The 12,997-nt window shown below is 24.5% G+C and overlaps 1 protein-coding gene across 16 annotated transcripts in view; it reads left to right on the forward strand.

Annotated features, from left to right (window-relative positions):
• Positions 1-12,997, forward strand: part of LOC122268373 (elongator complex protein 1) — a 70,816-nt gene that overhangs the window by 8,859 nt on the left and 48,960 nt on the right. For 11 of the 16 annotated variants that reach the window (XM_071182584.1, XM_071182583.1, XM_071182573.1 and 8 more), the window contains exons 4-11: positions 105-186; positions 3,463-3,543; positions 4,127-4,212; positions 9,172-9,271; positions 11,025-11,115; positions 11,192-11,315; positions 12,060-12,144; positions 12,676-12,909. In XM_071182584.1, the coding sequence (XP_071038685.1) occupies positions 105-186; positions 3,463-3,543; positions 4,127-4,212; positions 9,172-9,271; positions 11,025-11,115; positions 11,192-11,315; positions 12,060-12,144; positions 12,676-12,909 (883 nt within the window). Of the gene's footprint in view, positions 1-104; positions 187-3,462; positions 3,544-4,126; positions 4,213-5,827; positions 5,928-7,771; positions 7,863-7,938; positions 8,063-9,171; positions 9,272-11,024; positions 11,116-11,191; positions 11,316-12,059; positions 12,145-12,675; positions 12,910-12,997 lie in introns of all 16 variants that reach the window. The other 5 variants (XM_071182577.1, XM_071182578.1, XM_071182576.1 and 2 more) reach the window with 3 other exon arrangements.

Consider the following 12,997-nt stretch of genomic DNA (forward strand, 5'->3'; position numbering starts at 1 on the left):
ACATAGACCAATGTGAATCTTAGATGAAAAGGTTAAATTTCTTTTTATGTTAATTTTGTTGTGCATATTTTGAACTGATTCATGTTTTGTGTTCATTAAATTAGGTTAATAACATTGGAGCTGTAGAGAATGGTTTAAAAGAATTTGCATGGAGTCCTGATCAAGAATTTCTCATTTTATTAACTGGTAATATTTTATATTTTCTATCTGTACATTTTGCAACTTATTATTTCAATTATATTTGTTTACATGATTTTTGTTGTCCATTCAATGTTTTAATGCGTTCATACGAAAAATATACAAGTGTAAAAGAAAGAATACCTTTTAAAGTAAGAGATCGCATCATTTGAAACATAAAAAATCAACACATATAGTTTTGTGCAATCCTTTTACAATATTGAAAATTCCCAAGCATTAATCAAGTTGTTAATTTTGTGTGTTCACTTAATGTCAACTATTATATATTTTGTAATGTAAATGTTAGATTAACCCATTTCAGGTCAAGCATAGAAATTTATGAAATATGGTATTATTTTCATTAAAATATGCTTAAATTACATTTATTAAGACAAAAAAGTTTCATGCATAAAAGATAATATTTAATTGAAGAATTAAAATGGTGTGTTTGGCCACTGCACCAATGACCAAATCAATGGATAAATCATTATGTTGAATGCTAAATTTTTTTATGACATTTGTTTTACTTTCATTTTATTTACAGAACTTGCAACTTTAATCCATCATAAGAACATATGATTAATATTAAAAGGAATAATTATTCATTTTCAAAAAGTCAAATTTGTAAATCGTGGTTTCAAGTTAAAAAACTAGCGTAATTTGTGTTTGAAAATTTCTCTATAGAAAGTATTTACTCTAATTGAATTATTAATTTTTTATAGATGTCTTCAGAACTCTTGAAAATAAAATTCATGAAAAATATATATCACAGCGATAATAAAAAAATATTTATTGAAATGATGCATTTTTTCACCTTTGGCGGAAAATGGATTAATACAATGTTTAAAAAATAAAAAATGCATAAACTTTCAGAGGAGCATTTACATAATTTATAAACTGTTGATTGAAAAATTCTCTGAAATCTCTTGGTTATTATTATTTCTTTTTAGTTCTCAATTATTGTTAAGTACTGTTGATGTATGTTATCCAAAACAATAACATAATGCTTTTCATAATAATGATAAGCAAATCCTAAAAAAAAAATTCTTTTTTCAAAGAAGTATTTGTAAAAAATTTTATCATTTTTTGGAATTTCTAGATTTTTTTTCTTTATTAATTTTTAAGTTGAGGATGTCATAAATAAAATAAAAAAATAATGAAATCAAAAAGTGGAGCAAACAATATTCAAGTTCAGTAACTTTTTTTTTTATACTTTCTTCATTTTTAATCTTTATCATATATTCTATTTATCTCCTGAATGTCTGAATAATTCTGCTTACTTTCTTTTCCTTCCTTTTCTCCTTTTTTTCTTGTTTGTTCAGAAAATAATTAAAAGACATTTATTGCTAAAATGGATCTGGGATTCACGAAATCATCCTAATTATGTAACTCTTTTATTAGAAAGATGTAGAAAACCTATGAGTTTTGAGATAAATCTCACAATGTTTTGAACTTAACTGCAGGCATTTTTAGAAATAATGTTTCATTTAGTGTTTCCTATTGCAATAAGCAATTTTAAAATTTTATTAAAAACATTTTTTTCTCATCTTGTTGAGTTTAATTCTGCTTTTGTATCTCGCATCTGCTATCTATTGTCCAAAAATGACCAACAATTCAAAAATAAATGGTGATAGGTGGAAATGTATGATTTATTGCATTCTGTTTAGCTTTTATTGTGTTCTGCTAATTGGAAGAACAATGTCATATCATTCCAACTAAAATGCTTGCATCAGCAGTCTGTTAATTCTAATCCTTAAACTGTTAGATGTCATTGTTGATTATTTTTGTGGTTACAGTAGAACCTCGATTAACTGACATCTTTGGAACCAGGGGAAAGTCGGAAAATTGAAAAGTCAATTTTTTAGTGTATTAACATTAAATTATGAGTAAAATTACTCAAAATAATATAACCAAATTTGAACAAAAATGTTTTTTTTTATTATAATAAATAATGATATAATGTAATGAAAAAAAGTCATTGATCATCAATGCATTTTTATTTTCTACTTAATTGTAATTAACAGCAAAATTTCAAATTCATTATACTTGTTGAAAGGGTCATCAGATAATTGAAGTCTCAGAGGATCAGTGTTCTACTTTATTTTGAAAACATTCTTCAGGGTGCTTAGCATTTTTAAAAAGTGCTGAAAGGTGCTTATTTTCTTTTTTTGAAAGCCCTTAAAGGTGCTTTTCTCATTTGGTGTTTTTAAAAAGTGCTTAATTTTTCCTTTTTCAGAATGAGATTTTGTCTATACCGTGTTGATTTTTGCTACAAATTATGCAAAATGACACAGTTCACATTGTTTTATTCAGCTTTTTCTCAATTAAATTCAACCCCAATCTGTTTCGGCGTATTGTTAGTTCGTAGCGTATGAAAACGCCATTCGTTTTATATGGTTCAAAATTTCATGATTTTTGACAATTGTCATAAACAATGCCATAATTTTTTTTTTTTTTTTTTTGTGCTTTAAAGATAAACAAGACAAGATTAAAAACAAGATAAAGCCGTCAATTGTGAAAAACTTTCCAACCCTGCCTAATTATGATATTTTCTTTAATGTGCTTAAAAAATATATTTTGAGTGCTTAAAAGTTGCTTATTTTTTGTTGAATAATTTGGCTATGCACTCTGTTCCTATATAGTTTTTTTTTTAAAATTATTAATGCCATTTACTGATGAACTTTGTAACTGATTTTAAAATTTTGTGAGAATCCTAACTTCTTATCAGAACACAGGAAACCTTTACCTTTCTATATCCCTACTTAGTTTATTTTTTAAATTGTAAGGCATTTTTAGGACACCAAATTTAAAAAGCTTATGAACGTTGTTTTAAAGTTGTGGAGTACTTTTGATCCGCAGGACAAGAAATTAATGGTTGGCCGATTTAAACGAATAGTTTTGAAGTTAAAGTTGCAGTGTCTTCCTTGTTTCATTCCATCTATTCTATTGTTTTTCAGTTTCATTGTTTAAATTCATAAAATTCTAGAGCTGAACAGTGAATTGTTAAAAAGTTTTGATGCTAATAAATTAATGTATCATAGTTTTATCAGCACCAAATTTATTTAAATGGATTAATTTATTTCATTTTTGATTCGCTTTTGTGATTGGTGTTTATTTTTTAAAAATATTAGGTTTTTAGAGCAAAATAATAGATAAAAAGTATACAGTCTAAAATTTATCTGATGTACACAAATGTATTAGTGAATTGTAAATGCCTCTGTTTGAATGTTTGGAATTTTTTCAAATAAGTAAAACCCATTTGTTTAATTTTTAATTACTTTATAGGACAAAGGACATTTGTTCTCATGACAAAGGAATTTGACCCAATCACTGAAAAAGAACTCTCTCCTGAAGAATTTGGACAAAGTAAGATTAAATCGGTTTTTATTAATGACGATTTTAAGGTTCTCTATTGAATAAAATTTATATTGACTCTTTCTTTTTTTCTGTTTAAATGTTGGAAACTCTCATTAAACTGTATGTATTTCTGTAGTTTATCTTTAATGTTTTATTAATACTAAACAAAGATTTTGTTTGTTTGATTTTTTTAAAAATAATTTGTTGTTTAATGTTTTCATATTAGATTTTCTATCTGTAATAGCCATGATTTATCCCTAGTTCAACAAATGAAATTCTTTATTTTACTATACACAGTGATTCAGAATTTTCATTATTAAAACAGATATGTAATTTTATATTTAATTTATTCCATATGTATTTCTTTAAAAGTATCTATGAAAAATAATAAATTTTCTTTTAAATTTTATTCTAAAGTGGAAAGATGTATATATTTTTTTAAAAAATATGTTAATGTATTAAAAATAAATTATTTTTTATATTTAATATTTCATTTTCCGTTCTTCGATAATTTCATTTCTCTTTATGTGAGAATTTATGTTATATTCTGCTTTAATTAGTATTTTTTTTAATTATTTTTTATTTCTATTAGGTAAACCAATAAATGTTGGCTGGGGTTCTAAAACAACTCAGTTTCATGGTTCTGAAGGAAAGGGAGCTGCTTTAATAAGACAAAAAGTAATAGTTTATACTGTAATATTTATACATATTCAAATTCCAATCAAAGTTTTATATTCAAATAAATTTGGAAAAAGATAATAAAAAAATTTTGTTCATTAAAAATTTAATTTGTTATGAGTATTATTAGCTTTTTTTAATCATCATAAATATTTGTTATAAGCATTTAAATAATTATTGAGTTTTGATAAATTTATTATGCTGAATCAATTTTCAGTTTTATCCTATTTTGGCTCAGAAATTCCACTTACTTTTTTTCCCTGATAGTTTTCTAACTTTTTGCCATTAGCTCTGATCACTTTTTTAAAATAATTTTTGTTATTGAACAAAAGATATTTTTTCTGGGAATTTTACAAATAAATATTTTTTTATTATTATTATCTACAATTATTTATTCATTTGGAGAAAATAATTGCATCTTGTTAATTATAGTAATTTTTAATATTTCCATTAGTTTTTATCAATAGACAATGAAATTTAACAAAGCCCTTAATTTTTATCTAGCACCCAAAGTTTCAAGTGCTTTTCAATTTTAAATTACTTTTTATTTTTTATGTAGATTTCAGCTAACCTTAAATAAGTTAAGCACATTATATAATAGCAGACTTTTGAAACTTATGAAAGAAAAAGGGGTTAAAAGCAAACGAAAACTCTTTTACAAATGTTTTATTGTGTAAATTAAATTTTTTTATTTTCATAATTGATGATTAATTAAAGAAAATTTGATCCAGTCAATTAGAAAATATAAATTTTCTTCAAAAAGAAAATTTCTGTTCAAATTTTCTTTTTGTTTTGACTTTTTCAAAAATTTATTCACAGTACATATTTGTATAAGTAATATCTTCATAAAATATATATTTAAAAAAAACTTTACTCCTTATAAAGTTATGTCAAGTTACAGTTTGGATCAAATTTTATCATTACTGTTTATATATGCATAAGGAATTTCCATTAGACACTATTACTGACACAGAGATCCAATCAAAGTATAAAAATTGTATTAAACAAAATTTAATTTAAAAAGAAGTCAAAATGGAACTGCATTAAAAAGTAGTTAAAACCAAAATTGTCTTAAATAAACAATATAAATAAAAATGTGAGAATTTAAATACGGGCAAAACAAAATTTAAAGGTATGCATGTTATTAAAAACAGCACTTCATCAATTGACACACTGCTTTGCCAACATGCTGAAACCTTTCTGTTGTCAGTGGTAAAACCAAAAACCGACAGTGCCCCTAGGCCCCATAATGGAAAATAAAATGAGTCAATAGTTTAAAGAAAATAAAATAAGATAATAGGAAAATGAAACAATGCAATACCTCAAAGAATAAAGGAAAATGAAAATCCAGTAAAACACAATAACACTAGTCGGAATTACACTGAGAAAAAACACGAAGACTGACCTTGTCTACATATGAGAAATACAAAGTGAAAGTTACAGTTAGAAAAACCGAAATTATGCAAATTGTCAGATTCTCATATTTTTATTTATATTGTTTAATGACACAAAGAATCATTTTCACTTACAGATTGAAGTGGATATCACTAATCTAATTGAAATATAGCTGTTAAAAATAAACATTAAAAAATATTCTTACTATATTCCTTTTCAGGAGCCAACTTCAGCTCTTCCACATGATGATAAACTCCCAAGAATAAGTTGGAGAAATGATGGTGAATATTTTGTTATATCCAGTATTGATGAAGTAAAAGGTTAGTATGAATAAAAAAAATTTTTTTTTTTTTTTGGTTTTTCATTCTTTAAATTGCAGATATTTTTGCATTTTTTTAAAAAAATATTAAAATTGATTAGTAAAACTAATGTGCAATTATAATTGCTCATATTTACATTATTTCCTACATTTTAAATTTTTTCTCATACTACTTGTCATATTATATTATTAATGATTGTATAAGGAAAAACTAAAATATTTGAGTGTCAAACATTGATCTAATGAAATTAGGACCTAGCGAACGCTCAGTTGTCACGAACTTTTTTTAGTTTCTCTTGTGAACTCCTATTTAAATAATATTATTTTATAAGCTTATATATATAATGGCTAACTGAAAATTGGTAATTTGCTCATAGTAGACTCTAATTTCATTTTGTCAGTTTTTATTATTTATTATTATTATTTCTCCAAATTTAAATTTGCTGAAGTTGCAAATGGAAACGACAAAATTTTTTTGCAAATTGTAAAATCTTCTTACATGCATGCTTTAAATTTGGGCAAATAAGTTGTTTAACATCACATTCCTCTAATCCCTTACCCTCCCCCCTTCCACGTTGAAGATGAGCAAGAAATTTAAGTAATTTATCTCTGAAGTAAAATCGGTATTGAATTTTTTCCCCTGCAGATCCTATAATGAGGCCTAGAAAATTTCTGCATTCTTTACAAATTGTTGAGGCAAAAATTGGTGATTTTTCCTTAAAATTGAATTGTAGTCTGTCAAAAAATCACTAATTTCTTCAATAAAATGAAAAAATTAGTTCATTCATTTTCTTTTTTTATATTTGATTTATCATCAGTTTATAATTTATAAAAAAAATTTTATGTACTATCACAATCGTTATTTCCAACACTATTGTAATCATATGCTAAAAAATAATTTTGAAAATAATTTGGAAAGAGTGAGCTACCATTTATAGTGATTTTATTGCTGGGTCTACAGACAGTTTACTGTAATGAGGTTTCACTGTATTATCATTTATTTATACTAAGCAAAAAATAATTATTATTACAATAAACATAAAATTATTATTAATTTTGTGATTATTGTAACATTTTAGCTTTGTTCATGTTAAGACTACCCATTTTTTAAGGTGGATAAGCTATTCATTGATGATAAATTTGTTGTGAAATATCCAGTTGGGTATGGCCTATTTTGTTAAGAATTATTATTGATAGAAATATAACACAGCAAAAAAACTGAAAATATATTGAATTATCAAAAGCTCACCTAACTCAAGATTAATGTAATGAATATCATTTTTATTTGAATGAATACATGTAAAATCTTGTTTAAAGCTCTAGACTAGAAATGTTTTAAGTAAAGGAAGTCTTATTTTTGAATGTTTCTTTTAATTTCCTTACAATAACTTCTCTTGCAACAAAAAAATAAATAACATATAAAATCTTTCTAAACACGCATGCAACTGTTCTTTTATGTCATTTTTATTTTTTGTGTTTAAAATTTTGACAGCTATTTTAGAAAGGATGAAAAATAAATCTAAAGAATTACTTTGTAAATAAATTTATGTTTTCATAAAAATGTAAAATTATTCTGAATAAATACTTGACATATAATTAACTATTCTATAACTTCTGAAATTATAACTTAAATCAACCCAACAAAATGAATCTAAGTAAATGTTTAAAGTACAGCTAATTTTTTAACACTACTTAAATTACTTAAACAACTTAGCAAAATGAATAATAACATATGTTTCTAATCGACAGATAAATACCCAAGTTTAAGGTGCCATATAAAGGAAATATATAGATATAGATTAATATATAGATATGTGATGAATGAAATGAAATTTGAACTTGCAGGTTATAGATTGCTGCGAATTTGGAGTAAAGATGCAATCTTACAATTTACAAGTGAAGTTTTAGAAGGTATTGAAGAACCACTATCTTGGAGGTAAGTTAAATTGTTCCCCAACATTGTTTACTCATTACAAAATATTTTTTACAATTTTCCAAATTTTTATTTTTAGACCATCTGGTGATTTCATAGTTTGCAGCCAGCAGAGTCCTAATAAGCATAAGATTATTTTTGTTGAGAAGAATGGCTTGAAACATTTAGAATTTACACTTCCTTTTAAACCTAACACATTTAAGGTAAGTAAAAAATATTTTACCTAAAATAATTTTTTTTTCCAAAGTACTTAATTAATAATTATCAAAATAGTACTTTGTATTAAAATATTCAAAAAAGAAAAAAAAATGAGGTATGTATTTTTAATAATATCTTCTAGTAAGCTAAGCATATTTTACTGTAAGTGAATCAAGTAATGGTATTTTGAAACTTAANGATTTCAGCTAACCTTAAATAAGTTAAGCACATTATATAATAGCAGACTTTTGAAAAGAAAATTTCTGTTCAAATTTTCTTTTTGTTTTGACTTTTTCAAAAATTTATTCACAGTACATATTTGTATAAGTAATATCTTCATAAAATATATATTTAAAAAAAACTTTACTCCTTATAAAGTTATGTCAAGTTACAGTTTGGATCAAATTTTATCATTACTGTTTACATATGCATAAGGAATTTCCATTAGACACTATTACTGACACAGAGATCCAATCAAAGTATAAAAATTGTATTAAACAAAATTTAATTTAAAAAGAAGTCAAAATGGAACTGCATTAAAAAGTAGTTAAAACCAAAATTGTCTTAAATAAACAATATAAATAAAAATGTGAGAATTTAAATACGGGCAAAACAAAATTTAAAGGTATGCATGTTATTAAAAACAGCACTTCATCAATTGACACACTGCTTTGCCAACATGCTGAAACCTTTCTGTTGTCAGTGGTAAAACCAAAAACCGACAGTGCCCCTAGGCCCCATAATGGAAAATAAAATGAGTCAATAGTTTAAAGAAAATAAAATAAGATAATAGGAAAATGAAACAATGCAATACCTCAAAGAATAAAGGAAAATGAAAATCCAGTAAAACACAATAACACTAGTCGGAATTACACTGAGAAAAAACACGAAGACTGACCTTGTCTACATATGAGAAATACAAAGTGAAAGTTACAGTTAGAAAAACCGAAATTATGCAAATTGTCAGATTCTCATATTTTTATTTATATTGTTTAATGACACAAAGAGTCATTTTTACTTACAGATTAAAGTGGATTTCACTAATTTAATTGAAATATTGTTCATAACAGTTAAAAATGAACATTAAAAATATTTTTATTATATTCCTTTTCAGGAGCCAACTTCAGCTCTTCCATATGATGATAAACTCCCAAGAATAAGTTGGAGGAATGATGGTGAATATTTTGTCATTTCCAGTATTGATGAAGTAAAAGGTTAGTATGAATAAAAAAGTAACTTTTTTTTAGGTTTCTCATTCTTTTGCATTTTAAATTGCAGATGTTTTTGGTATTTTTATTTTAAAATATTAAAATTGATTAGTAAAACTAATGTGCATTTATAATTGCTCATATTTGCATTATTTCCTGCATTTTGAATTTTTTCACATACTACTTGTCATATTATATTATTAATGATTGTATTAGGAAAAACTAAAATTTTGAACTGTTAAATACTGATCTAATGAAATTGGGATCTAGCGAACACTCAGTTGTCACGAACTTTTTTTATGTTCTCTTGCGAACTCCTATTTAAATAATTTTATTTTGTAAGCTTATATATAGCTGATAAGTGAAAACTGGTAATTTGATCTTAGTAGACTCTAATATCATTTTGTCAGTTTTTTTTATTTATTTATTTTTATTTTTTTTATTTATTTCTCCAAATTTAAATTTGCAGAAGTTGCAATTGGAACAGGCGACTTTTTTTTACAAAGTGTAAATTATTCTTTTGCATGTTTTTAAATTAGGGCAAACAAGTTGTTTAACGTCACATTCCTCTAATTCCTTAACCACCTCCTTCCAATGTTGAAGACAAGCAAGAAATTTAGGTAATTTATCTCAGAAGTAAAATCGGTATTGAATTTTTTTTCCCCTGCAGATCCTATAATGAGGCATAGAAAATACTGCATTCTTTACTAATTGTTGAGCCAAAATTTGAACAGTGATTTCTCCTTAAAATTGTAGTCTGTCAAAAAATCTCTAAATTTTTCAACAGAATGAAAGAATTAGTTCATTCTTTTTCTTTTTTATTTATTATCAGTTTATAATTCATAAAAAAAATTTATGTTCTATCACAATCATTATTTCCAACACTATTATAATCATATGCTAAGAAATAATTTTTAAATAATTTTGGAAATAGTGAGCTACCATTTATAGTGATTTTATTGCTGGGTCTACAAGCAGTTTACTGGAATGAGGTTTGACTGTATTATCATTCATTTATACTAAGCAAAAAATAGTTATTATTGCAATAAACATAAAATTAATTAATTTTATGATCATTGTAACATTTTATCTTTGTTCACTTTAAGGCTACACACTTTTTAAGTGGATCAGCTGTTTACTGATGATAAATTGGTAGTGAAATATCTGGTTGAGTGTGGCCTGTTTTGTTAAGAATTATCATTGATAGAAATATAACGCAGCAAAAAACTGAAGATATATTGAATTATTAAAAGTTCACCTAACTAAAGTTTATTGTAACGAATATCATTTTTATTAGAATGAATACATGTAAAATCTTGTTCAAAGCTATAGACTAGAAATGTTTTAATTAAAGCGAGTCTTATTTTTGAATGTTTCTTTTAATTTCCTTACAATAACTTCTCTTGCAACAAAAAAATAAGTAGCATATGAAATCTTTCTAAACATGCATGCAACTTTTTTTTATGTCACTTTTAATCTTTTGTCTTTAAAATTTCTACAGCTATTTTAGAAAAGATGAAAAATAAATCTGAGGAATTACTTTGTAAATAAGTTTTTTTTATATACAAATGCAAAATTATCCTAAATAAATACTTAACTAACTATTCTGTAACTCCTTAAATTATAACTTAGGTCAACCTAACAAAATGAATCTAAATAAATGTTTAAAGTACATAAAATTACTTAAACAACCTAACAATATAAGGGAAATATATAGATATAGATTATGTGATGAATGAAATAAAATTTAAACTTTCAGGTTATAGATTGCTGCGAATTTGGAGTAAAGATACAATCTTACAATTTACAAGTGAAGTTTTAGAAGGTATTGAAGAACCACTATCTTGGAGGTAAGTTTAATTGTTCCTTAATTTTGTTTACTCATTACAAAACATTTTTTGCAATTTTCCAAATTTTTATTTTTAGACCATCTGGTGATTTCATAGTTTGCAGCCAGCAGACTCCTAATAAGCATAAGATTATTTTTGTTGAAAAGAATGGCTTGAAACATTTAGAATTTACACTTCCTTTTAAACCTAACACATTTAAGGTAAGTAAAAAATATTTTACCTAAAATAAATTTTTTTTCCAAAGTACTTAATTAATAATTATCAAAATAGTACTTTGTATTAAAATATTCAAAAAAGAAAAAAAAATGAGGTATGTATTTTTAATAATATCTTCTAGTAAGCTAAGCATATTTTACTGTAAGTGAATCAAGTAATGGTATTTTGAAACTTAACAATGTAAAAAAAGTCATCAAAGTTTAATCAAATTCTCTCTCTCTTTCTTTATATACATATATATATATAGCACAATAAAGGCAAAAAAAAAGCAAGGAAAATTAATAAGTGTTACCTACTGCACATAATCTGAAGTTTATAAAAGTAATAAAATAAGTTAAAAATATGGGAGAAACATGGAAAATAATGAAGATTGATAAAAAAAGATGAAGAAAAATAAAATATTTTTAAGAAATATATATTTTTTAAATTATTTAAAATGAAAAAAGCGGGAAATCAAAATAATGAAAAAATATAATCCCTTCATCAACTCACAGATTATATCTGCAAAAAAAATATTTTATTTTTCTTCATCTCTGTTCATTTACTATTTTCCATGTTTTCTCTATATTTTTAATATTATATGTATATATATTATGACTTTTTAATGATGTAAATTTGTATGCAAATATATTATTTTTAAATATGTTAATTAAGTTTAGAATTTTCTCTAATGTATTATTATGTTAACTGTTTCTATTTATCACACTTGTTGTTTCTTTTTATACCAGGTTTCACAGTTATCGTGGAGTAATGATTCTAGTGTCCTAGCTGTTGTTGCCACGGAATTATCTGACAATTTTTCTGACTGCCAAGGTAATTGCATTCAAATATAAAATAGCATTAGTTAATTCTTAAATATTAGTAATTTAAAAGATTTAAAGCACATTAGTTACATTTTTCTAAAACTATTGTGTGAATATTATTAATTTTTTTTTTCAATTATTTGTGAAATCTCATTTTTTAAATTGTTTTATCCAAATAACATTATTGAATTATTAATAAAAATTAAGGTAATTTTTTTAATTAATTAGGTTATGGGGAAAAGTATATTATTTTTAGACATTTGATAATCATTATATTTATTACAAATAATATAAATTATCTATAAGACATTTATTAATTAATAGTTACATTGATTTATTAAATTAAACGTATACAAAATCTTGTTATTGACTGAAGATTTTTAACATTTAACAAAAAATATGGCTTTAACCAGGGATTTCGCAACTGTGTTCTAAACCTTACCAACCTTTTTTTTTTTAAATATGCAATATTTTTTTATTGAAAGTTTGAAATTTGCATTTTAAATAATGTTAACCGTTCATGTAAATGTTCTTTTCACAGTGATGTTATGGACTACAGGGAATTACCATTGGTATATGAAACAAAGACTTTATTTTCAGCGAACTGCTTTGCAGAAAAGTGTAATGGTAAAATGGAGTTTAAATGATCTGTTAGAACTGAATTGTTATGACCAAGCTGTGAGTCATTTTTACAATTTTAAATGGATTCAGTCTATATTTCATAGTCCAGCACAATATGAATGTGAGGATTCATTAGTCGTATCAATAGATAATGGTACGTATGTTAGATACTATGTATGGCTCTTTTTTATGTTTATAGACTTTTATTTAGTTAAGTAATTCAAGTTATTATTTCTTTTTTA

This window comes from Parasteatoda tepidariorum, chromosome 6 (genome assembly GCF_043381705.1).
Source record: "Parasteatoda tepidariorum isolate YZ-2023 chromosome 6, CAS_Ptep_4.0, whole genome shotgun sequence".
Lineage (NCBI taxonomy): Eukaryota > Metazoa > Arthropoda > Arachnida > Araneae > Theridiidae > Parasteatoda > Parasteatoda tepidariorum.